Raw genomic sequence first — 25,000 nt, forward strand, 5'->3', positions numbered from 1 at the left:
TCACGTAAATAATATAAATCGTACTCATCAGCCCGAAAGTGCAAAGACACATCCAAATCAGCATCGTCATTCATAATCATATAGACGAAACGCCGAAACGAAACAACGTGTTTTAGTAAAGGCGATTCACTACCAATGGGGATCTTTTTAATGGGCGAGACCAGTTTGCCATAACGAGACAAAGCTTTAGCTAATATCTCATCACTTAAAAACGGTGGTACATTGGATAGCGTGACTTTCTTTGATGGGGTAGAAAGCGGAAGCACAGGGTTAAACACATCATCAACAACTATCCCTTTCTCAACTAGTTCGTTAGCCTTTTCAATAGTACTGAGAAATACAACAGTGGCATTATTCATCCGTGAGGCAGACAATATGCTGTCATGCCCAACCACCTCTCCTACTGCCAGGCAACATTTTTCCACACTAAATGCGGCCGCAACTTTCACCCCATGACGCCGAGTCAATAAACCCAAACATCGTGAGCATGGGGGCCGTCATGCTCCCGGTGAAACAGGTGGCACGCGGCCCAAAACAACTACAATATAAACCAAAAACACACAAAAACAACGAACAAAGAAAACAGCCAGAAAGAAAGAAAGAAAAGATCCACTCACAGAATCCAGCCGCACTCACGCAATCCACACGCTCACCCCCAACAATCACACCGGAAGTGAGAGAGAGAGAGAGAGAGAGAGAGTGTGTGTGTGTGTGTGTGTGTGTGTGTGTGTGTGTGTGTGTGTGTGTGAAAGAGAGAGAGAGAGAGAGAGAGAGAGAGAGAGAGAGAGAGAGAGAGAGAGAGAGTGTGTGTGTGTGTGTGTGTGAGAGAGAGAGAGAGAGAGAGAGCTGAGAGAGAGTGTGTGTGTGTGTTGTGTGTGTGTGTGTGTGTGAGAGAGAGAGTGTGTGTGTGTGTGTGTGTGAGAGAGAGAGAGAGAGAGAGAGAGAGTGTGTGTGTGTGTGTGTGTGTGTGTGTGAGAGAGAGAGAGAGAGAGAGTGTGTGTGTGTTGTAACAATCCACCTTTTTACTTTAGGCTGTGTTATCTTAAATGCACAAGGGGTTCTTTTGAAACATTGACCAAATTAACAATAACCAACTATAACATTTGACAAACAGTATCTTCGGTCTACTAGCATGAAAGGAAAACACTCCCCAAACAAATACACTATTACAGCTCACAGAATAAAGCTTTATATTTTCACACATTCAAATGACCCACACAACCCCCCAATAGTTCAATGTCCTTTCTCTTTCAGTCCCGAAATTCACCTAAAAGTCCAAACTAAATGACGGATATTCTGTCCTTTATCCTGATGGCTGCGAGAGAGTGAATAATCCAAGGCCGATGCCGGTCAATTGTCCCATGACATAGCAAACAAAAATAGTAATCCACCAAAAGAAAAGAAACCAGTACGCGATCGTTGGTTTGCAGTTATACCACGCACATAATAAAACAAACAAACAAAACAAATCGGTCTCACCAAACTCCGGTGAATCAGTCCAGCCAGCCACCTGGGAAAGTTATTTAGTCACGTCCTCAATTTGGTGACGCACCCGTATTCCACTCATTACAAACGGCGTTTAGGTCCCATAGTCTGTTTTCCCAGTTGGAATGCCTTCTTTCTCTCTCCCACCCAAGAGAAAACAGTTTACCAATGCTAGTAGCATGCGGCAGCAGCCCTGAGTACGGGCGCCACTACCTCTGGTTTCACACACCTGGTTTCCTACAGACCGCCCCCTATAGATATAAGTTTGCGTGTGCGGTGATAAACGTATCGGCCGACCAGTGGCCTAATACCAAACACCCTTCATATACCATTACACACAGTGGAATTAAACATGAAAAAAAATACATATAAATAAGTACATATACATATCACTCAGACATTATATGAAACCTACAGACCTATATGCCTCAATGAAGTACTTAAACTCCTTGCCGAATTTTAAGAAACATACCTAAACTAATGTGGCAGTGTCACAGTGTGTGTGTGAGAGAGAGAGAGTGTGTGTGAGAGAGAGAGAGAGAGAGAGAGTGTGTGTGAGAGAGAGAGAGAGAGAGAGAGAGAGAGTGTGTGTGTGTGTGTGAGAGAGAGAGAGAGAGAGTGTGTGTGTGTGTGTGTGTGAGAGAGAGAGTGTGTGTGTGAGAAAGAGAGAGAGAGAGAGAGAGAGTGTGTGTGTGAGAGAGAGAGAGAGAGAGAGAGAGAGAGAGAGAGTGTGTGTGTGTGTGAGAGAGAGAGAGAGAGAGAGAGAGAGAGAGAGAGTGTGTGTGTGTGTGAGAGAGAGAGAGAGAGAGAGAGAGAGAGTGTGTGTGAGAGAGAGAGAGAGAGAGTGTGTGTGTGTGAGAGAGAGAGAGAGAGAGAGAGAGAGAGTGTGTGTGTGTGTGAGAGAGAGAGAGAGAGAGAGAGAGAGAGAGAGTGTGTGTGTGTGTGTGTGTGTGTGTGTGTGTGTGTGTGTGAGAGAGAGAGTGTGTGTGAGAGAGAGAGAGAGAGAGAGAGAGTGTGTGTGTGTGAGAGAGAGAGAGAGAGAGTGTGTGTGAGAGAGAGAGAGAGAGAGAGAGAGAGTGTGTGTGTGTGTGTGAGAGAGAGAGAGAGAGAGAGAGTGTGTGTGTGTGTGTGTGTGTGAGAGAGAGAGAGAGAGAGAGAGAGAGAGTGTGTGTGTGAGAAAGAGAGAGAGAGAGAGTGTGTGTGTGTGTGAGAGAGAGAGAGAGAGAGAGAGAGAGTGTGTGTGTGAGAGAGAGAGAGAGAGAGAGAGAGAGAGAGTGTGTGTGTGTGTGAGAGAGAGAGAGAGAGAGAGTGTGTGTGTGTGTGTGTGTGTGTGTGTGTGTGTGTGTGTGTGTGTGTGTGTGTGTGTGTGTGTGTGTGTGTGTGTGTGTGTGAGAGAGAGTGAGTGAGTGAGTGAGTGAGTGAGTGTGAGAGAGAGAGAGATAGAGAGAGAGAGTGTGAGTGTGAGTGTGTGTGTGTGTGTGTGAGAGAGAGAGTGAGTGAGTGAGTGAGTGAGTGAGTGTGAGAGAGAGAGAGAGAGAGAGAGAGAGAGTGTGTGTGTGTGTGTGTGTGTGTGTGTGTGTGTGTGTGTGAGAGAGAGTGAGTGAGTGAGTGAGTGAGTGAGTGAGAGAGAGACTGTAGAGTGAGAAGTCATGCTTCACATGAGCTCTTAAAATGCAACAATTTTTTCACCTCTAGAAAGAACCAAACTCGACAAAACTCGACAAAATCTACATTAAACCGAAGATAAAAACAAAAAGAATCACAGAATAACTGTGAATAAGTTATTTATCTATTTATTTTCTACAAATCTTGAATATAAACAACTGAGGAGCAGCAGCACTCTGAGCATCAAAGAGGACAGCAGAACCACAGCAGAAATCATCGAAACTTCAATCAACAAACAGGCAAGACAGTCAACACCTCCAACTACATTACATTATTTTCAACACTAGAAAATAATAAGATAAGAAAGAGACGAATAACTTGTTGACTAGAGCTAAGTTAGCAACAGAGCAGTGAGTGACAGCAGTGGCAGTTGAGAATGGAGGCAGCCACGCCCCTCCCCCGAACCATCACATACCCACAGAAGATAAAGACAGCCAAAGACAAGAAGACATATAAACACAATCTACTCAAGAAAAACACAGAGACTTTAATGGCTGACTGTTTCCAAAAAGGAGATAAGTCCACTATCACTAATTTACTGCTCCACACAGAAAACTGCAATGCTTGGCACACAGGCATCTGCAAATACTACAAGAATTTCAAAAAACACGGCATCTGTAATGGGAGACAAATTCAAATTCATGAAGAAGGAGAAGACCCCAGCAAAGCATTTCTGACTGTAAATATATACCACAATGGAACCATAATGTTTCAAGGGAATGAAGCATGTCTCAGCTCTGTCCAGGCAAACTTTACCAGCCTCAAAGCACTGGCAGAGAGTGAGAAGCAGACAGAGAGTACAGGCAGCCATGTCGAGCTCAAGAGATCAGGGGCGGAGCTAGAGGAGGAGGAGGAGCCCAGCCTGGACTGTGACACACAGCTGGAGCAGTCCGTCACTCAGATACGGAGCAGTCTGTCCCTACAGGAGGTGGAGCTGGTGGAGCTCAGAGAACTGGTGCTCTCGCAGACAACATCCAGCGAGCGCACACAACATCTGGAAAACAAACTTCATCAGCTCACAAGAGAATTTAAAACCAGTGTTGAGGAGCTGAGAGGAGAAATAAAAAAGCTGCAGCAGGACAGAGATACCCTAAGCAGTGAGCTGAAAAGTGTCAGAGAGGAGCTGATCTCCAGAGAAAGAGAAATGCAAAGCCTGAGAGAGCAGACAGAAACCATCATACAGCCTGACTCGAGTGCCACCCAGACCCCAGCACAGCCACTCCTGACGCCTCCTGAGACCAACACGCCCACAGCACGGGTGCAGGCCCACACACAAGACCGAGAAAGCACACCTAGTCACATCCATGCAGAGATAGTGATCTTAATGGACTCTAATGGCAGGTTCATCAGTGAGAGACAGCTCTTTCCCAACCACAAAACTCTAAAACTTTGGTGCCCAAACACAGAGAGTGCCCTCCAACAACTCGACAAAGAAACACTTGGTGATCCCAGTCACATCATCATACATGTGGGAACAAATGACCTGAGGACACAACAGGAACGAGTGGCACAGTCCATCACACAAGTGGCAATCAAAGCAACTCTAACTTTCCCAACATCAAAAATAATCATCTCCACCATCCTCCCCAGAACCGATTTCCACCCCCGCACTATACAGAGAGTGAACACAGACATCTCACGTGGATGTGCTGGAATGCCAAATGTTCATCTGGCACACCACCCTACACTGGACATTCACAATCTCCATGACCACGTCCACCTACGTAGAGACAGCGTGAATGTGTTTGCCAAAAATCTTAAAGATGCTGCCCTTGGCCGAACCCCTGTCAGTCCCACAAAGAGTCAGAGAGAATCCAACAACCCTCAACCTACGAGACGCCTCATCCCAGCATCAGCACACAGCGTCTTCCCACCGCATCCGTCTGAGCCCTGGAGACCCCATCGCCCTGCGCCGCTGTACCCACACCCTGAACTCCAGCGCCCACGCTTCCGGCCCCCACACCCACATCCCATACACCCACATCACCGTCAGCACCAGCAACGCCAAGACCATCAGCATCAGACGCCACCATACCAGCGGAGGAAACTGCCAGGACCCAGAGAAGCCCCGGCGATGGGCAACAGCACCTCGACAGCGCAGAAGTCATCCGCCCCACAGCCAGACGTCCACCGCCCCGAGCAGGAGCAGCGGAGCTACGCTGCAGCCCTAAAAGGCCCAGACGACCCCCACAGCAGCAGTCTGAGAGAGATCAAGGACATGCTCAACCTGATCTGCACACGGCTGATGGACTAGTCGTGAGTAAAGACACCAAATTGAACATATACACTAGTGTATATGTATGTGTATGTATATATATGTATGTGTACGTATGTATATATATGCAGATAGAAAGAAAGGTATATATATATAAAAAAAAAAAAAAAAAATACTAACAATAATACAAATATGTAAATGTATGTATGTTTACATAGTGCACATAGATTTTAAACGGGTTCAAGTTGAGTTTGTTCTATTCTAGAGGAATGTTAAAATTGTTTATTGACCGCATGAAACCACTGACAATCACACTTTGGAACATCCAGGGCATTAACTCATCAAGCTTTGGATGTAAAACCAAAACCTTGGATTTTAAGAAAAGTATATTAGACATAGACATAATAATATTACAGGAAACATGGCGCAGAACTGATGAGGTCACTCTTTGTCCCCCAGGGTATAGGGAAATACTCATATCGTCCCAAAAACATGAGAAAATTACACGTGGGAGAGATTCAGGGGGCATTATAATCTGGCACAAACTTGAAATTGATAAGTACATCCAAATAATCAAAAAAGAGGAATCTCATATCTGGCTCAAAATTAACAAACAGCTCAGTCAAACTACGAAAGATATATTCTTATGTGCTCTTTATATTCCTCCCTCTGAATCTCCTTATTATAACGAGAACATCTTTGAGACCCTCCACAGACAAATCAACCACTTCCAGGCCCAGGGAAGTGTGCTGATGTGTGGGGATCTCAACGCCAGAACAGGATCCCTGCCCGACTACACCACAGATAACGGGAATAATTATATATTTGGACAGAGCTTCCAACAAAACGGTGTAAATTTTCCAAGGACTAACTCTGACGCTCAAGCGAATAAGAACGGGAGGCTTCTGCTTGAGCTCTGTCGAAGCCTCGGTCTGTACCTCGTCAACGGCAGGGTGAGAGGGGACTCTCTAGGGAGATACACCTACAGTTCATCTCAGGGTTGCTCAACAGTTGACTACATGATCACAGATCTAGACATATTCTCTTTCAGAGCATTCACGGTCAAACCACTAACACCCCTATCAGATCACAGCCAAATTACTGTGTATCTTAAAAGGAAAGAAAATACTAACATACACCCACAACCCAGTAAGCTGTACAACATCAAAAAGAATTTCAGATGGGTTCAAAACAGCACCGAAAAATACCTGGCCGCATTTGACCACCCCCAGGTGTGCTTACTTATAGATAACTTCATAGAATATGATTATCCTCATAATAAAGATGGCGTAAATCTGGCTGTAGAAAACATAAATTACATATTTGACTATCTAGCAACAATATCTAATCTTAAAACCACTAAGAAAAATCATAAGCAAACACAAAAGAATGAAAAATGGTTTGATTCGGATTGTAAAAGAATAAAGAAAAATTTAAGACAGCTTGCAAATCAAAAACACAGACAACCAGACGATTCAGATTTACGTCTTCATTACTGTGAGGAGCTTAAAACATATAAAAATACACTCAGAAAGAAGAAAGAACAGTATATTCAAAATCAGCTCAAAACTATTGAAGATTCGGTCCATTCAAACAGTTTCTGGGACAACTGGAATCTCCTGAATAAAAAGAACCATGAACAAATTACTATACAAGATGGAGACACCTGGAAAAATCACTTTGAACAACTTTATAGCAAATTAGACATGAATATAAAACAAACACAAATATATGAAAAATTAAACCATATAGAAAACATAATTGGCAAACACCAAAATCCGCTAGATTACCCAATCACAGAAAAAGAGCTGATAGATAAAATACAGGCTCTGCCAACAAAAAAGGCAAGAGGACCAGACGGCATCCTTAACGAGATGATTAAAAATATAAACCCCGAATTCAAATCGGCCATAATGAAACTGTTCAACTTGGTTCTGAGTGTAGGTCATTTCCCTGACAGCTGGAATAGAGGACTCATAACGCCCATATTCAAGAGTGGAGACAAATCAGACCCGAACAACTACAGAGGCATCTGTGTGAGCAGTAATCTGGGGAAGATGTTCTGCAGCATCATCAACGCAAGACTCGTTCACTTCCTCACAGAGCACAATGTCCTGAGCAAAAGTCAGATTGGATTTTTACCAAATTTTAGAACATCAGATCATATCTTCACCCTACATACCCTGATCGATAAATACATCAACCAAAACAAAACTAAAATATTCGCTTGCTTTGTAGATTTCCAGAAGGCCTTTGATTCGATTTGGCATGAAGGCCTTCTTTCTAAACTTCTAGAATCGGGTATCGGGGGCAAAACATACAACATTATAAAAACAATGTATTCAAACAATCAATGTGCAATTAAAATTGGCAATAAACAAACTGAGTTCTTCACTCAAGGGCGAGGTGTGAGACAGGGCTGCCCACTATCACCGACCCTCTTCAATATCTACATTAATGAATTGGCCAAACTCCTAGAGGAGTCCGCAGCTCCTGGCCTCACACTACATGACTCCACTATAAAGTTCCTCCTGTATGCAGATGATCTGGTCCTGCTGTCTCCAACAGAAGAGGGTCTACAGCAGAACCTGGACATCCTGCATCAGTTCTGTCAGACCTGGGCCCTGAACATTAACCCGACTAAAACTAAAGTACTAACCTTTCAGAAAAGACCCAGATGTCAGGGAAAGAGTCACAATTTCACCCTCGGTATGACCAAACTTGATCATACCACAAGCTACACATACCTCGGGCTGAAAATCAGCGCAACTGGAAACCTAAATTTGGCCGTGAATGAACTGAAAGAGAAAGCAAGAAGGGCCTTCTATGCCATCAAAAAATCTATCCAAATTGAAATACCAATCAGAATCTGGCTCAAAATATTCCAATCAGTTATAGAACCAATTGCATTATATGGCAGTGAAGTTTGGGGTCCTCTCCTAAATCACCAATTTGACAAATGGGACAAAAATCCCATAGAAACCCTGCATGCCGAGTTCTGTAAGAGTGTCCTGAGAGTCCAGAGGAACACACCGAACAACGCATGCAGGGCAGAATTAGGCCAGTACCCACTACTAATACACGTGGAGAAACGAGCCATCAAATTTTGGAAACATCTAAAAATGAGTGACCCCAACTCTTATCATTTTAAAGCCCTTAAAAGCCATGAGATGAACAGTGAGAAGAGCCCCCTGCTTCAGCTGGTCCTGAGGCTACACACACACACACACACGACTCACAGTGATCAGCCTCCGGACACGGACACCCTCAGCCACACAATCCGGCCCAACCAAATTATAAAAGCACAACAGGAGAATTACCTGACCTATTGGACTGAAACAACAAAAAAACAAAGTAAACTTGAATGCTATTTGGCCCTAAATAGAGAATACACACCCGCAGAATACCTGAGTACAGTGAAAGACTGTAAACTCAGAAGAATGATGACGAGGTACAGACTGAGCAATCACACACTGAGTGTAGAGACGGGCAGATACAGACAGCACTGGCTGCCCAGAGAGAGCCGCATCTGCCCGCACTGTGACCAGGGAGAAGTGGAGACCGAGCAACACTTCCTCACCAGCTGCCCCAACTATGAGGACATTAGAGGGACTTTTTACACTAAATTTGAAACACTTTACCCTAACTTCATCAAACTAAACAAAAAAACACAATTTCAACATCTATTAGGAGAAAAAAGAGACTGTGTCATACTAGCGGCAAGATACATTGATGCTTGTCACAAAAAGAGAGAGTTGACGACCAATCAGTGATGCGCTCACACACACACACACACACACACACACACACACACACACACACACACACACACACACACACACACACACACACACACACACACACACACACACACACACACACACACACACACACACACACACACACACACACACACACTGAATTCTAACTTTTCACAGATTTCTGAAATGTTCATAGTGTTCTACCATTTATTTATTTTACATTTATTTAAAATTAATTATTTTCTGTACTAAATAATTTTCTATGTTGTATTGATGCTTTGGCAATACAAGATGTATTTTTGTCATGCCAATAAAGCTTTCTGAATTGAAAAAAAATTGAGTGAGTGAGTGTGAGAGAGAGAGAGATAGAGAGAGAGTGTGTGTGTGTGTGTGTGTGTGTGTGTGTGTGTGTGTGTGTGTGTGTGTGTGTGTGTGTGTGTGAGAGAGAGAGAGTGAGTGAGTGAGTGTGAGAGAGAGAGAGAGAGAGAGAGAGAGTGTGTGTGTGTGTGTGTGTGTGTGTGTGTGTGTGTGTGTGTGTGTGTGTGTGTGTGTGTGTGTGTGTGGCTGCATTAATAAAACATATCTAAATGGAAGTCTATTGGACTGTCGGGAACAAAGTTTGAGTCTTTATAGCTGTAATCATGCATATTTAGGATAATTGTAATAATATTTTACCTGATAATTAACAGAAACAAACAACCTAACACACGAGTGGAGTGTGTTTGGACCCGTACCGTAAGAAAATCTCTGGCTAACTTAAACTCGCCTCATTCTGCACAAATAACCATAATCATCATCAAATAACCATAATCATCCTCAAATAACCATAATCATCCTCAGAGGAAACATTCAAGACAAGCAGCTTTAAGCCTCACTATAGTGTGTGTTATATGAAAATCATAAACTGAAGGGTCTCAGAACAAGTGAAAATTAATCTCAGGTTCATAATAATTTCGCCATAATGAAGGAGCAGAATATGGAGATGATGCTTCATGTGCTCATGAATGTTTATAATAATCATATGAAAACACATGATTTGTTCTGTTGAGAAGGGTTAGGGTTAGGGTGATTAATTAGGGAGATTAATCATCATTAGTGATTAATTATAGCGACGATCTAATTTCAATATCAATAGATTTCAGAGAGGATATCGTCAGTGTATAGAAGCATAATTATCAGCAAAAATATCAAATTAGACATGACGCAGACTTTGACCAACATTGATTCACATACTGACTTATCTATTGGTCTTTCTTCTCTACATAATCATCCTAGAGAGTTAGTGTTCAACATGCATTCGTGTTGTTGGCTTCTCTTCCTGTTCTAATAATGGTTGTCTGGTCTAAACGCGTTTCTGTTCAAACACACAACTTCAGCAAAACAACGGAGCACATCAAATATCGCACAAAGTTTCACTAATTATATCTATACATTTTTGATTATGTCTTACTTCAGGTACAAAATCATCTACGTCATTCTCCACCGGTGAAAGTCTTCAACTTATCCTGAAGAGAAACAATAGATTTGCAGGAGTTTGTGACTTCCGAGAAAAACTAAACTCGGGTGTGCGCATGCGCAGAGAGCATGTCAAAGAGACTGTCTGCAAATTCCACTCATAGTCCAAACATAAACATCTGATCATTCATGCAAATGAACGATATTTACAAAGTTATAGTAAATGCCTAGTGAGTAGACTGACTTACTACAGGTGATATTTTGCATTATTCACCTGTAGTAAGTCCAACTACAAGCTTTGAAACATGAAAAAAAAAAAAACTTAAGTGAATTACAGCATATTTTATGACTATTGTCGTACATGAAGGGAAGTATTGTAAAAAAACAAACAAAAAAAAAACAAACAAACAAACTAGTAAGTCAGGGTACAAGCTTTGCAATTTGAACATGTCTGGTTTTATGTTAAAAGTATTTTTAATCAATTAAAATTATACGTTTTAACGCAGTTGTGGTGGACTTGGCAGACGTTCCCTTAGGCATCAAAGCAATTCCCAGGTATAAATGTGCACGTTGGTGATCTAACCCAGCTCAGGTCAGAACACAAGACCGCCACATAGTGGTCACTGGAGGACACTGCAGTGTGTTTCTGTGTCCAGGCTGGATCCTCTCACTCATTCCTGCAGTCTTTACTCTATCTTCAGTTAATTACTTAAGATGACTGAACTTACAGGGTTTCACTATAATTACACTCACTAGTGTTCATTTTGCAGTCAATGTTTAAAAAATATATATTTTCAGGGTTTTTTTCAGCAAGGATGCATAAAATCGTTTTTTCCAGCGTTGTCTCTCTAACTCAAAACAAAGAGTCCTTATTGTTGTGGTTTCCACACTTTATTAAGTTTCTTGAGCTCCAAAACTCAGCATATTATAATGATTTCTGATAGATCATGTGGCGCTGAAGAGGTTTTGCCATCACAGAATGATTTTGAAAAGAAAATAGAAAATAATTATTTTAAATTGTAATACTATTTCACTATTTTTAAGTTTGACTGCATTTTGATCGGCTTTGTGGAGCAGAAGAGACTTCTTCTAAAAACATAATATAGGAAATGTCCACATAATGTGAATTTGTGTAAAGACTTGTTATTTTTAAGACCACCACAAGATGGGATCAGAGCGTTGAGCAACTAACAGCTTTAAATCAGAGAACATGTCCAGTACATTTCTGTTCTTTTCCTTACAGCCTTCGTCCAGAAACACATCAAATAAAACCCTTTAGTCAAGATTCTCATGTTATATTTCTTACTTTACTGTAATTCAGTACAGTAAGCTTTTTCTGTGGCTCGGCCCAGACTCTGGAGTGACCGGGCTTTTTCTGTGGCTCGGCCCAGACTCTGGGGTGACCGGGCTTTTTCTGTGGCTCGGCCAGACTCTGGGGTGACCGGGCTTTTTCTGTGGCTCGGCCCAGACTCTGGGGTGACCGGGCTTTTTCTGTGGCTCGGCCAGACTCTGGAGTGACCGGGCTTTTTCTGTGGCTCGGCCCAGACTCTGGAGTGACCGGGCTTTTTCTGTGGCTCGGCCCAGACTCTGGAGTGACCGGGCTTTTTCTGTGGCTCGGCCCAGACTCTGGAGTGACCGGGCTTTTTCTGTGGCTCGGCCCAGACTCTGGAGTGACCGGGCTTTTTCTGTGGCTCGGCCCAGACTCTGGAGTGACCGGGCTTTTTCTGTGGCTCGGCCCAGACTCTGGAGTGACCGGGCTTTTTCTGTGGCTCGGCCCAGACTCTGGAGTGACCGGGCTTTTTCTGTGGCTCGGCCCAGACTCTGGAGTGACCGGGCTTTTTCTGTGGCTCGGCCAGACTCTGGGGTGACCGGGCTTTTTCTGTGGCTCGGCCAGACTCTGGGGTGACCGGGCTTTTTCTGTGGCTCGGCCAGACTCTGGGTGACCGGGCTTTTTCTGTGGCTCGGCCCAGACTCTGGAGTGACCGGGCTTTTTCTGTGGCTCGGCCCAGACTCTGGAGTGACCGGGCTTTTTCTGTGGCTCGGCCCAGACTCTGGAGTGACCGGGCTTTTTCTGTGGCTCGGCCCAGACTCTGGAGTGACCGGGCTTTTTCTGTGGCTCGGCCCAGACTCTGGGGTGACCGGGCTTTTTCTGTGGCTCGGCCAGACTCTGGGGTGACCGGGCTTTTTCTGTGGCTCGGCCCAGACTCTGGGGTGACCGGGCTTTTTCTGTGGCTCGGCCAGACTCTGGAGTGACCGGGCTTTTTCTGTGGCTCGGCCCAGACTCTGGAGTGACCGGGCTTTTTCTGTGGCTCGGCCCAGACTCTGGAGTGACCGGGCTTTTTCTGTGGCTCGGCCCAGACTCTGGAGTGACCGGGCTTTTTCTGTGGCTCGGCCAGACTCTGGGGTGACCGGGCTTTTTCTGTGGCTCGGCCAGACTCTGGGTGACCGGGCTTTTTCTGTGGCTCGGCCCAGACTCTGGAGTGACCGGGCTTTTTCTGTGGCTCGGCCCAGACTCTGGAGTGACCGGGCTTTTTCTGTGGCTCGGCCCAGACTCTGGAGTGACCGGGCTTTTTCTGTGGCTCGGCCCAGACTCTGGGGTGACCGGGCTTTTTCTGTGGCTCGGCCAGACTCTGGGGTGACCGGGCTTTTTCTGTGGCTCGGCCAGACTCTGGGGTGACCGGGCTTTTTCTGTGGCTCGGCCCAGACTCTGGAGTGACCGGGCTTTTTCTGTGGCTCGGCCAGACTCTGGGGTGACCGGGCTTTTTCAGACTCTGGGGTGACCGGGCTTTTTCTGTGGCTCGGCCAGACTCTGGAGTGACCGGGCTTTTTCTGTGGCTCGGCCAGACTCTGGGGTGACCGGGCTTTTTCTGTGGCTCGGCCCAGACTCTGGGGTGACCGGGCTTTTTCTGTGGCTCGGCCAGACTCTGGAGTGACCGGGCTTTTTCTGTGGCTCGGCCAGACTCTGGAGTGACCGGGCTTTTTCTGTGGCTCGGCCAGACTCTGGGGTGACCGGGCTTTTTCTGTGGCTCGGCCCAGACTCTGGGGTGACCGGGCTTTTTCAGACTCTGGGGTGACCGGGCTTTTTCTGTGGCTCGGCCAGACTCTGGGGTGACCGGGCTTTTTCTGTGGCTCGGCCAGACTCTGGAGCAAACTGTTTTTTTTGTGCTTTTTTTTTGTAAAGCACTTTGGTTCACCTTGAGTTTTGTAAAGGGTTGTGTAAATACATGTTGATTGATTGATTGATTGATTATCTTTTACTTAGAAGCCAAAGATGAAATTTATGGATTTGTTTCGTAATTAATAAGTTTACTATGGCAATACAAAAGTTAATTATAAGGGATTGCATTTACATCGAAACCAATGTCTATACTCAGTTATGCAGGTGTTTTATTGTAGACGGTGATGAACAAGATTATAGAAAATGAAACGGCCCTTGACATCAGAAACATCAGATGCTTTCAAATGTCCTCCTATGTGTGTGTGTGTGTGTGTGTGTGTGTGTGTGTGTGTGTGTGTGTGTGTGTGTGTGTGTGTGTGTGTCTTGAAATGAGACATGCTTTACTTCATATTGTTCTTTCATGTTATTTGAATGACTTTCGATTGTATAGTCCTGGTAAATCTGATCCTGGTTTTGAGATGTTGAGACCTTTTCTCGAGGGCATGAAATTCATGAGATCATTTTGGAGCAAAAATGTTTTTGTTTTTTTTAAGATTTCGAAACTGTCTATGGAAACAGTATGGCATAATTTTCACCTTTAATGTTTTCTCTCTGTATGTTTGCTTGGAGTTTTCCTCATGACTGTTATCAACGAGAGCGCGCATCGGTCTCTGTGCGCGTAACTGTGGATATACACATGCACCAACCCTGAGCACGAGCACTGAGCGGGTTAGCAGAGTCCCAGAGAGTGCCTCATCAGTGAGTGTCTCAGTTCCTCCTGAAGCAGAATCGCTCGCGTGAGGTCCGCGCGCGTCATGGCGGGAGCGCAGCCGGGGGTTCACGCGCTTCAGCTCAAACGCGTGTCCGTGCCCGAGAAGCTCAGGACGGGGGACAAGTTCATGAAGTGGGACGAGGTAAGTGACACTCATGGCAGATTCAGATTCTCAGTGTATTTGTGGAGCAGTGTTAGCGCGAGCTGTCAGGGTCAGGAAAGTCACAATTACACAAATGCTGGGTTTCTCTAGAATTGCTTTTGTTTGTGTCTTAATTTAGAATATTTTTTGGAAAACCTATTAAGAAGCTAGTTCACCCCAAAATGAACCTTCGGTCATCGTGTTCTATCCCTCCTGTTGCTCCAAACCCGTGTGAATGTTTTCCTTGGAACATCATAGTGTAAAAAAGATATGATGACAGAATTTACACTTGAGTGATTCTCTCTATTTAAATGCAGATATGTTGTGTAAAGTGGCCAAAAAACTGTTTTGGAAAAGATATTTTAAACAAAGGTATTCTTCAGTGACAGTTTACAGTATTGCACCATACCGTTGTCATATTTGCATATTTGCTTGCATCTATTGCAGCTTTACTGGATTGTTAGTTTGTTAGTGCTGTTTGTTTGACATCATGTTTAGGCAAATTACCTTTATTAAAAACTGTAATCATAACAGATTATAAGCAGCATATTCACCTTGCAAGTGAACACGGAAATGTTGCGATTCTCTTCAATGTAATGTTTCCTCGTTCCCATATTTTCCCCTAACCCTTTCCGGTACTAGCCTGGCTTCGCTCTCCTAGGCACTTCCACTCAATTTTCATTTTCCTTCAGTACTACATCTGGGATTCTTGGGTTTTCTCCGGTCATTTTTTACCGGTCCAATCAGCGAACAGAGGGAGTGTCTGAGAACGATGCCGTTGAGGTTATGCGCTAGTTTGAGTCGTCATACATCACGACCAAACGTTAGCTGGTTATGGCAGATCCAATAGTTTTAAACTTCAACACAGCCTTCAAGGAAGTTAACGCTTGTCGATGGAGAGCGGCCAGACTCTCCGCACAAATGAAATGTACGAGAGTCTGGTAGAACAGGCTATTCCGATACTCCTCTCCTGCCATAAAAGGCCAAAGCTGCCTGTGAAAGTCCTCAAGAAGTGATTCGATTAGGGAAACAAAATGCTGACATAGAGCTTCATGGAGGGACAAACAGCTAAACAACTGGGAGAACTGCAGAAGATGAGAAAACCATGGGTGAATTTGACATTAATCATACATAGGTTCTTTGTATTATTGATTTTCCAAAACGAATGCACGCAAGTCATGGGAGAACTATTGTTTTAATAGCAAGCCTGATTAAATCTGCGATGAGAGATGACAGTGTGTCTGCTTCTGAGGAGACTTTATGTGTGGGCTAGAAGTGGGATTTCTATTTTTCCCATCAGAAACCACTTCTCTCCAGTCGATCTTAATCCAGTTTAAACGGGAACTACACCTACTGGTTTACTGAACATCTCTGGCGATTTGCTGCGCTTTGGGAGTTCTTCAATATCCACAGTGTTTTGCCCATCCTATGAACGGCAGAAATGAGTGAATGAGTGATTTTGTAAAGCGTCTGAAACCTGCAGCAGATCAGAGAAGTGATGAAGATGATGATGATGAAACCTCATCTGTGATGCTGGAACTGTGTGTCTTAGACATGCATGAACACACAGTTAAATATCTGTCAAGTGAAGAGGTGCGGCGTCAATTACTCATTCAACAACCAATCTGATTCCTTCAAGTAGGGTTAGTCTCAGGTAATTGTCTAGTCATCTAAACAATCCAACAACGATTCGAGTTTGTACATCTCTCAGTAAGAAGCAACGTTTTCATGAAATGTTGTATTTTTAGCACTTCTCGTGTTATTACCTCACTTTGTTGTATTCCTCATTAGGCGCGTTTCCAGTACAGATTTGCGCAAAAAACAGCGTTTTTTTCTTCTTCTCTAAATGTTGACAAAAAAAATTATTGCGAAATGATGGTGTTTCCATTGACCGATGTTAGGCCTGTACGACTAAAACGTATTTTTTTCCTCTTGCGATAAGTCATTCCAAAAATCATGGCGCCGGATGTTGGGTTTCTGTATATCCCAGCCACCGCACTGCCCATTATTATTAATTGAAGGAGACGTATGTGTGTTATCAAGCATTAATGGTAAGGAAGCAAGCAAGCAAATTTATTTATATTGCACAATTCATGCATCAAAGCAATTCAATGTGCTTTTACAAAGAAAAAATATATATATTTCAAAACAAATGAAAACATCATAATAATACAAGATGCAAAAGAATACATAAAAAGATTAAAAATGTGATAAAGACACAAGACGCTATAAGGTTGAACAGTGTGGTTAAAGGGGAACTATGCAGGTTTTTTACCCTAACTGAACAGCTTTGGAGTCATTGGAATGGTTATATTACTTTTTTCGGGTTGAATGGTGGTCGTCTTGCACCCCCTATCGCCTGTGAGCGGAAAAACCACCCGGCGGGCCGCCCAAATGTGCAAAAACTGTTTCCATTGCAGTTTTGCAAAATATGAAAAACCACCTCATGCGAGTGTAACAACTTTTTTGCGGTAAATGGGAGTTTTTGCAAAATTTACGTGTTTCCATTTAGGTGTATTTTCAATATGCAAATCGAATTTGCGCAATTTGAAGGGTAATGGAAACGTGGCTATTGGTAAGTCGTTTTGGATAAAAGCGTCTGCAAAATAATTACATGTAAATGTCATGTTTGGAAATGACAACTATATACATTTTTTTAAAAGAACTGAAATATGAGAAATGCTCATAATAATTCCAAGATGCATGTGATGCTCTGGCTCCAGGATTTTCCCAGTTTTCCCAGTGTGTTTCCTGACGTGTGCATGAGGAGCAGGGATGCATGTGATGCTCTGGCTCCTGGATTTTCCCAGTTTTCCCAGTGTGTTTCCTGACGTGTGCATGAGGAGCAGGGATGCATGTGATGCTCTGGCTCCAGGATTTTCCCAGTTTTCCCAGTGTGTTTCCTGACGTGTGCATGAGGAGCAGGGATGCATGTGATGCTCTGGCTCCAGGATTTTCCCAGTTTTCCCAGTGTGTTTCCTGACGTGTGCATGAGGAGCAGGGATGCATGTGATGCTCTGGCTCCAGGATTTTCCCAGTTTTCCCAGTGTGTTTCCTGACGTGTGCATGAGGAGCAGGGATGCATGTGATGCTCTGGCTCCTGGATTTTCCCAGTTTTCCCAGTGTGTTTCCTGATGTGTGCATGAGGAGCAGGGATGCATGTGATGCTCTGGCTCCTGGATTTTCCCAGTTTCCCCAGTGTGTTTCCTGACGTGTGCATGAGGAGCAGGGATGCATGTGATGCTCTGGCTCCTGGATTTTTCCCAGTTTTCCCAGTGTGTTTCCTGATGTGTGCATGAGGAGCAGGGATGCATGTGATGCTCTGGCTCCTGGATTTTCCCAGTTTTCCCAGTGTGTTTCCTGACGTGTGCATGAGGAGCAGGTATGCATGTGATGCTCTGGCTCCTGGATTTTCCCAGTTTTCCCAGTGTGTTTCCTGATGTGTGCATGAGGAGCAGGGATGCATGTGATGCTCTGGCTCCTGGATTTTCCCAGTTTTCCCAGTGTGTTTCCTGACGTGTGCATGAGGAGCAGGGATGCATGTGATGCTCTGGCTCCTGGATTTTCCCAGTTTTCCCAGTGTGTTTCCTGACGTGTGCATGAGGAGCAGGGATGCATGTGATGCTCTGGCTCCTGGATTTTCCCAGTTTTCCCAGTGTGTTTCCTGATGTGTGCATGAGGAGCAGGGATGCATGTGATGCTCTGGCTCCTGGATTTTCCCAGTTTTCCCAGTGTGTTTCCTGACGTGTGCATGAGGAGCAGGGATGCATGTGATGCTCTGGCTCCTGGATTTTCCCAGTTTTCCCAGTGTGTTTCCTGATGTGTGCATGAGGAGCAGGGATGCATGTGATGCTCTGGCTCCTGGATTTTCCCAGTTTTCCCAGTGTGTTTCCTTACGTTCCTTCAGTCGACCAAGATTCTCTTTGGTTGATTACAGCCCTAATATATACTTGCCTGGTTTTTGAATAAATAAATAAAATAGTATAAAATACATTTCAGATAATTTTTTCTCAATCTTATCCACTGGCCAAATAGTATTTTAGGTGATTTATATTTTTAATGGAAAAAGATTAGCCTTATTGTGCATTATTTGCACAAAAATATTTTCTCAAACAATATGCTATTATTATGAAATGCAATCCTCTGTAGTTAAAACATTAAAACACAGCAGCATGCAACAGGAACGTGTTCAAAAGCATTGAATCCACTACAAATATTTTTATTTATTAGAATATAAAAAATGTAGTAACTTCTCGGTAATGATTTCATGTAATTTAAGTGTTTAAAAATTTGCCATTTAAGAATGGCATATATAATCTAAATGTTTATATCAGATGTAAACCTTAGTTAAAATAATTATTGTATTTATTATTGTGCTATTTAACTATTATTGTGAACATGCACTGTTATGATTTGGACTCCTAATGAAGATTTAAGTTTTTGCTTCATCTGCCGTTAGTTATATTCGGATTAGGAACTTGCTCCAGTATCTACATAATTCTCGGCTGTGTGTTTGTCTGCCAGCGTGTTTGTCTGCCAGCGTGTTTGTCTGCCAGCGTGTTTGTCTGCCAGCGTGTTTGTCTGCCAGCGTGTTTGTCTGCCAGCGTGTTTGTCTGCCAGCGTGTTTGTCTGCCAGCGTGTTTGTCTGCCATAGTTTATGTCTGCCAGCGTGTTCGTCTGCCAGCGTGTTTGTCTGCCAGCGTGTTCGTCTGCCAGCGTGTTTGTCTGCCAGCGTGTTTGTCTGCCAGCGTGTTTGTCTGCCAGCGTGTTTGTCTGCCAGCGTGTTTGTCTGCCAGCGTGTTTGTCTGCCAGCGTGTTTGTCTGCCAGCGTGTTTGTCTGCCAGCGTGTTTGTCTGCCAGTGTGTTTGTCTGCCAGCGTGTTTGTCTGCCAGCGTGTATGTCTGCCAGCGTGTATGTCTGCCAGCGTGTTTGTCTGCCAGCGTGTATGTCTGCCAGCGTGTTTGTCTGCCAGCGTGTTTGTCTGCCAGCGTGTATGTCTGCCAGCGTGTTTGTCTGCCAGTGTGTTTGTCTGCCAGCGTGTATGTCTGCCAGCGTGTATGTCTGCCATAGTTTATGTCTGCCAGCGTGTTCGTCTGCCAGCGTGTTTGTCTGCCAGCGTGTTTGTCTGCCAGCGTGTTTGTCTGCCAGCGTGTTTGTCTGCCAGCGTGTATGTCTGCCAGCGTGTATGTCTGCCAGCGTGTTTGTCTGCCAGCGTGTTTGTCTGCCAGCGTGTTCGTCTGCCAGCGTGTTTGTCTGCCAGCGTGTTTGTCTGCCAGCGTGTTTGTCTGCCAGCGTGTTTGTCTGCCAGCGTGTTTGTCTGCCAGCGTGTTTGTCTGCCAGCGTGTTTGTCTGCCAGTGTGTTTGTCTGCCAGCGTGTTTGTCTGCCAGCGTGTATGTCTGCCAGCGTGTATGTCTGCCAGCGTGTATGTCTGCCATAGTTTATGTCTGCCAGCGTGTTCGTCTGCCAGCGTGTTTGTCTGCCAGCGTGTTCGTCTGCCAGCGTGTTCGTCTGCCAGCGTGTTTGTCTGCCAGCGTGTTTGTCTGCCAGCGTGTTTGTCTGCCAGCGTGTTTGTCTGCCAGCGTGTATGTCTGCCAGCGTGTTTGTCTGCCAGCGTGTTTGTCTGCCAGTGTGTTTGTCTGCCAGCGTGTTTGTCTGCCAGCGTGTATGTCTGCCAGCGTGTATGTCTGCCAGCGTGTTTGTCTGCCAGCGTGTATGTCTGCCAGCGTGTATGTCTGCCAGCGTGTTTGTCTGCCAGCGTGTTTGTCTGCCAGCGTGTTTGTCTGCCAGCGTGTTTGTCTGCCATAGTTTATGTCTGCCAGCGTGTTCGTCTGCCAGCGTGTTTGTCTGCCAGCGTGTTTGTCTGCCAGCGTGTATGTCTGCCAGCGTGTTTGTCTGCCAGTGTGTTTGTCTGCCAGCGTGTATGTCTGCCAGCGTGTATGTCTGCCAGCGTGTATGTCTGCCAGCGTGTTTGTCTGCCAGCGTGTTTGTCTGCCAGCGTGTATGTCTGCCAGCGTGTATGTCTGCCAGCGTGTATGTCTGCCAGCGTGTTTGTCTGCCAGCGTGTTTGTCTGCCAGCGTGTATGTCTGCCAGCGTGTATGTCTGCCAGCGTGTTTGTCTGCCAGCGTGTATGTCTGCCAGCGTGTTTGTCTGCCAGCGTGTTTGTCTGCCAGCGTGTTTGTCTTCCAGCGTGTTTGTCTGCCAGCGTGTATGTCTGCCAGCGTGTTTGTCTGCCAGCGTGTTTGTCTGCCAGCGTGTATGTCTGCCAGCGTGTATGTCTGCCAGCGTGTTTGTCTGCCAGCGTGTTTGTCTGCCAGCGTGTTTGTCTGCCATAGTTTATGTCTGCCAGCGTGTTTGTCTGCCAGCGTGTTTGTCTTACAGTGGCAGAATCTGCATCTAAAAGAGTCCCAGTAATAAATCAGGTAGAAACGGGAACCTGTCAGACGAGTTGTTGACTGTGTACTGGATCGGACACACTCGTAAAAGCTGTGGTGTTTATCTCTTCTCAGAGCACACTGGTCAAAGATGTTGTGTTGTGGACTGATACTAAAGCACTGATGTGTGTCGAATGTCTGCATGCGTAATCAGGCCCTGCTGAAGTTTAGGGACTATAAAGCACCACTGCGTTCCTCCACAAAAGCGTGCTGGTCTTTTTATAGAGCTCCAGTAATATTTGCAGTTGCTATGTGAAGTCCTGAGGGTTAAATGAAACACGAGCTGCTCTTGTCTCTCTGCGTCTGACGGTTCACACTCTACCCAGTTTCATTCATGACGAGGTTTGTGTTTCAGGAACTACAGTGCTCTATTTACTCTAGTTCACATCTGTCTTTCTCTTTAATATCTCTCTATTTCTCACATCAACACAAACACAACATATGGATTAATGAATGAATGAGGCATTTATATATCGCTTTCATATACTACTGTAAACCCAAAGCGCTTTACAATCATATAAGGGAATCTCTCCTCAACCACCACCAGTGTGCAGCACACACACACACACACACACACACACACACATAGACACACACACACACACACACACACACACACACACACACACACACACACACACAGACACACACACACACACACACACACACACACAGACACACACACACACAGACACACACACACACACACACACACAGACACACACACAGACACACACACACACACACACACACTACAGCTGGAGAGGAGAGAGAGTGATAGAGCCGGTTCAGTGGATGAGATTATTAGGAGGCCATGATTGGTAAAGGCCATTGGAGGGAATGTGCCCAGGACACCGGGGTTACACCCCTCTCTTTACCAGAAGTGCCATGGGATTTTTAATGGCCTCAGAGAGTCAGGGCCTCGTTTTAACGTCTCATTCAAAGGATATACTTCTGATTCTTCTCATCTACCCATGTTTCTCTTGAACATATTGATTATGTTGACTGTAATAAAATACCCAGTGTGCAGTGCTGACCCTGATGTTTATTGTGTGGTGTTTTGGTGTGATTTTTTGGTGTGATTGTCTGGTGTTGTGGTGTGATTGTCTGGTGTTTTGGTGTGATTGTCTGGTGTTTTGGTGTGATTGTCTGGTGTTTTGATGTGATTGTCTGGTGTTTTGGTGTGATTGTCTGGTGTTTTGATGTGATTGTCTGGTGTTTTGGTGTGATTGTCTGGTGTTTATATGTGATTGTCTGGTGTTTTGGTGTGATTGTCTGGTGTTTTGATGTGATTGTCTGGTGTTTTGATGTGATTGTCTGGTGTTTTGGTGTGATTGTGTGGTGTTTTGGTGTGATTGTCTGGTGTTTTGGTGTGATTGTCTGGTGTTTTGATGTGATTGTCTGGTGTTTTGGTGTGATTGTCTGGTGTTTTGGTGTGATTGTGTGGTGTTTTGGTGTGATTGTCTGGTGTTTTGGTGTGATTGTCTGGTGTTTATATGTGATTGTCTGGTGTTTTGGTGTGATTGTGTGGTGTTTTGGTGTGATTGTCTGGTGTTTTGGTGTGATTGTCTGGTGTTTTGGTGTGATTGTCTGGTGTTTATATGTGATTGTCTGGTGTTTTGGTGTGTTTGTCTGGTGTTTTGGTGTGTTTGTCTGGTGTTTTGGTGTGATTGTCTGGTGTTTTGGTGTGATTGTCTGGTGTTTTGGTGTGATTGTCTGGTGTTTTGATGAGATTGTCTGGTGTTTTGATGAGATTGTCTGGTGTTTTGGTGTGTTTGTCTGGTGTTTTGATGAGATTGTCTGGTGTTTTGGTGTGATTGTCTAGTGTTTTGGTGTGATTGTCTGGTGTTTTGATGAGATTGTCTGGTGTTTTGGTGTGATTGTCTGGTGTTTTGGTGTGATTGTCTGGTGTTTTGATGTGATTGTCTGGTGTTTTGGTGTGATTGTCTGGTGTTTATATGTGATTGTCTTGTAATTTGGTGTGATTGTCTGGTGTTTTGGTGTGATTGTCTGGTGTTTTGGTGGGATTGTCTGGTGTTTTGGTGGGAAAGTCTGGTGTTTTGGTGTGATTGTGTGGTGTTTTGATGCGATCGTCTGGTGTTTTGGTGGGATTGTCTGGTGTTTTGGTGGGAAAGTCTGGTGTTTTGGTGGGATTGTGTGGTGTTTTGGTGAGATTGTCTGGTGTTTTGGTGGGATTGTCTGGTGTTTTGATGAGATTGTCTGGTGTTTTGGTGTGATTGTCTGGTGTTTTGGTGTGTTTGTATGGTGTTTTGATTAGATTGTCTGGTGTTTTGGTGTGTTTGTATGGTGTTTTGGTGTGATTGTCTGGTGTTTTGGTGGGATTGTCTGGTGTATTGATGTCATTGTGTGGTGTTTTGATGAGATTGTCTGGTGTTTTGGTGTGTTTGTATGGTGTTTTGGTGTGATTGTCTGGTGTTTTGGTGGGATTGTCTGGTGTATTGATGTCATTGTGTGGTGTTTTGATGTGTTTGTCTGGTGTTTTGTAGGACTGCACCACAGTTACGCCGGTGACGCTGCGGGTCGACCCTCAGGGCTTCTACCTTTACTGGACCGATCAAAATAAGGTAATTACTTTTTCAAATTCTGATTTGAAGCAGACTGTGTTCTGCGTTATAGATAGTCAATAATAGCAAGTGTCTCTTACAGAGTGGTTCTCTTTTAATTAATGCATGTCAATTTCTTCTCAAAACATAAAGGCCTTGTGCTTTGTGAAAAAAAAAATATTGCAGACAATTTCTGACAGTTTAGATGGATACAATTATAGACAAGCTTTGTAAATGAGGAGAACTGGAGTGTTTCTGCCTTCTGATTAATGGAATGTGAGTATTTGTCTTTGAGAACAGAAGGTTGTTGATCCATACTTGTTATAGAAGTATATTTGCAGTGCACTTCTCAGGAAAGCATTGAGGTTTCAGGAAGAGCTCATTCTTACAATTACAACTGCAGAGTAAAAATGACAAAGGTCATTTACTACTCAATTTTAAAGCTGCAGTCCGTAACTTTTGTCCCTCTAACGGTTAAAAAACAGAACTGCATTAATCTTGCAAAAGAACACTGTAGCCGGATCTTCTTTCTATGACACGCAGTCTTGCAGATTCTGTGTTCCTCCACAGCGGTGCGACCCGACCAGTCTAAAGTAGTCCCAATTTAAACACTTATTATAGGTGTACCGTAGTGACTCAAGACAAAAACACAGTGTGGGAAATTGGATATTATATACTTTTCACGGGTTTACATGTTAATGAAATCTGATGTAATATTATAATGCGTATTTGGCGTGCTGTCCGGGGGGAGGGCTCCGAGCTCAGAATTCGGCCCGACCCCAGAGTACTCCCCCCATAACTTTTAGAGATCATAGGTATCTATGAACGGACGCAGCCGAATGTGGGGTGAAGGGGTGGAGGTGGGATGCTGAGAAACTAGTCATGAGACAGGAGGTAAGGGAAGGCTTTATTTATACTGGCTCCTTCTTGTGCTGATTGGATGATTACCTGAACATGCTCCTCCCGAACTTTGTTACATAAAACTTCATTTTGAAATGTTGAACACAAAAAAAAATCTTTAATAATATGCATTACAAAAATGGTTCTGTAAATATTCAGTATTTCATACAACGCTCAAAAATTAAGGGAACGTTTAAATCACACATTTGAAGGGTTGGTCCGACTTTCATGAATTTCCGCACAGCAGCTCATAATGTAAGTCAGTAGTGTGAATGAATGCAGTGGGATAGCGTCTGGGACTGCTCCTGATGGGATGGGGATGGTGTCCCGAGGATCTGGATATGGGCATCAGTGACTGCGGTGCTGTTTGGCGGCTTCACAAACTCGGGTTCATCACTGGATTTAGGTCTGGGGAACGTGAGGGCCAGTTAACCCTCTGGGGTCTGAGGTG

The 25,000-nt window shown here is 44.4% G+C and overlaps 2 protein-coding genes across 2 annotated transcripts in view; one reads left to right on the plus strand and one right to left on the minus strand.

Annotated features, from left to right (window-relative positions):
- fzd6 (frizzled class receptor 6) overlaps positions 1 to 10,715 on the minus strand; it is a 31,631-nt gene extending 20,916 nt beyond the window's left edge. Inside the window, exon 1 of the mRNA XM_079583436.1 lies at positions 10,577 to 10,715. The gene's annotated coding sequence lies outside the window, so the exon portion shown is untranslated. The remainder of the gene's footprint in view (positions 1 to 10,576) is intronic.
- A 3,739-nt stretch (positions 10,716 to 14,454) lies between these two features.
- The window catches only part of plcb1l (phospholipase C beta 1-like), a 165,937-nt gene continuing 155,391 nt past the window's right edge, over positions 14,455 to 25,000 (plus strand). Inside the window, 2 exon segments of the mRNA XM_079583437.1 lie at positions 14,455 to 14,652; positions 23,593 to 23,670. Coding sequence (XP_079439563.1) covers positions 14,554 to 14,652; positions 23,593 to 23,670 — 177 coding nt within the window. The 5' untranslated portion in view covers positions 14,455 to 14,553.

This window comes from Phoxinus phoxinus (assembly GCF_949152265.1).
Source record: "Phoxinus phoxinus genome assembly, chromosome: 16".
In the NCBI taxonomy this organism is placed as follows: Eukaryota; Metazoa; Chordata; class Actinopteri; order Cypriniformes; family Leuciscidae; genus Phoxinus; species Phoxinus phoxinus.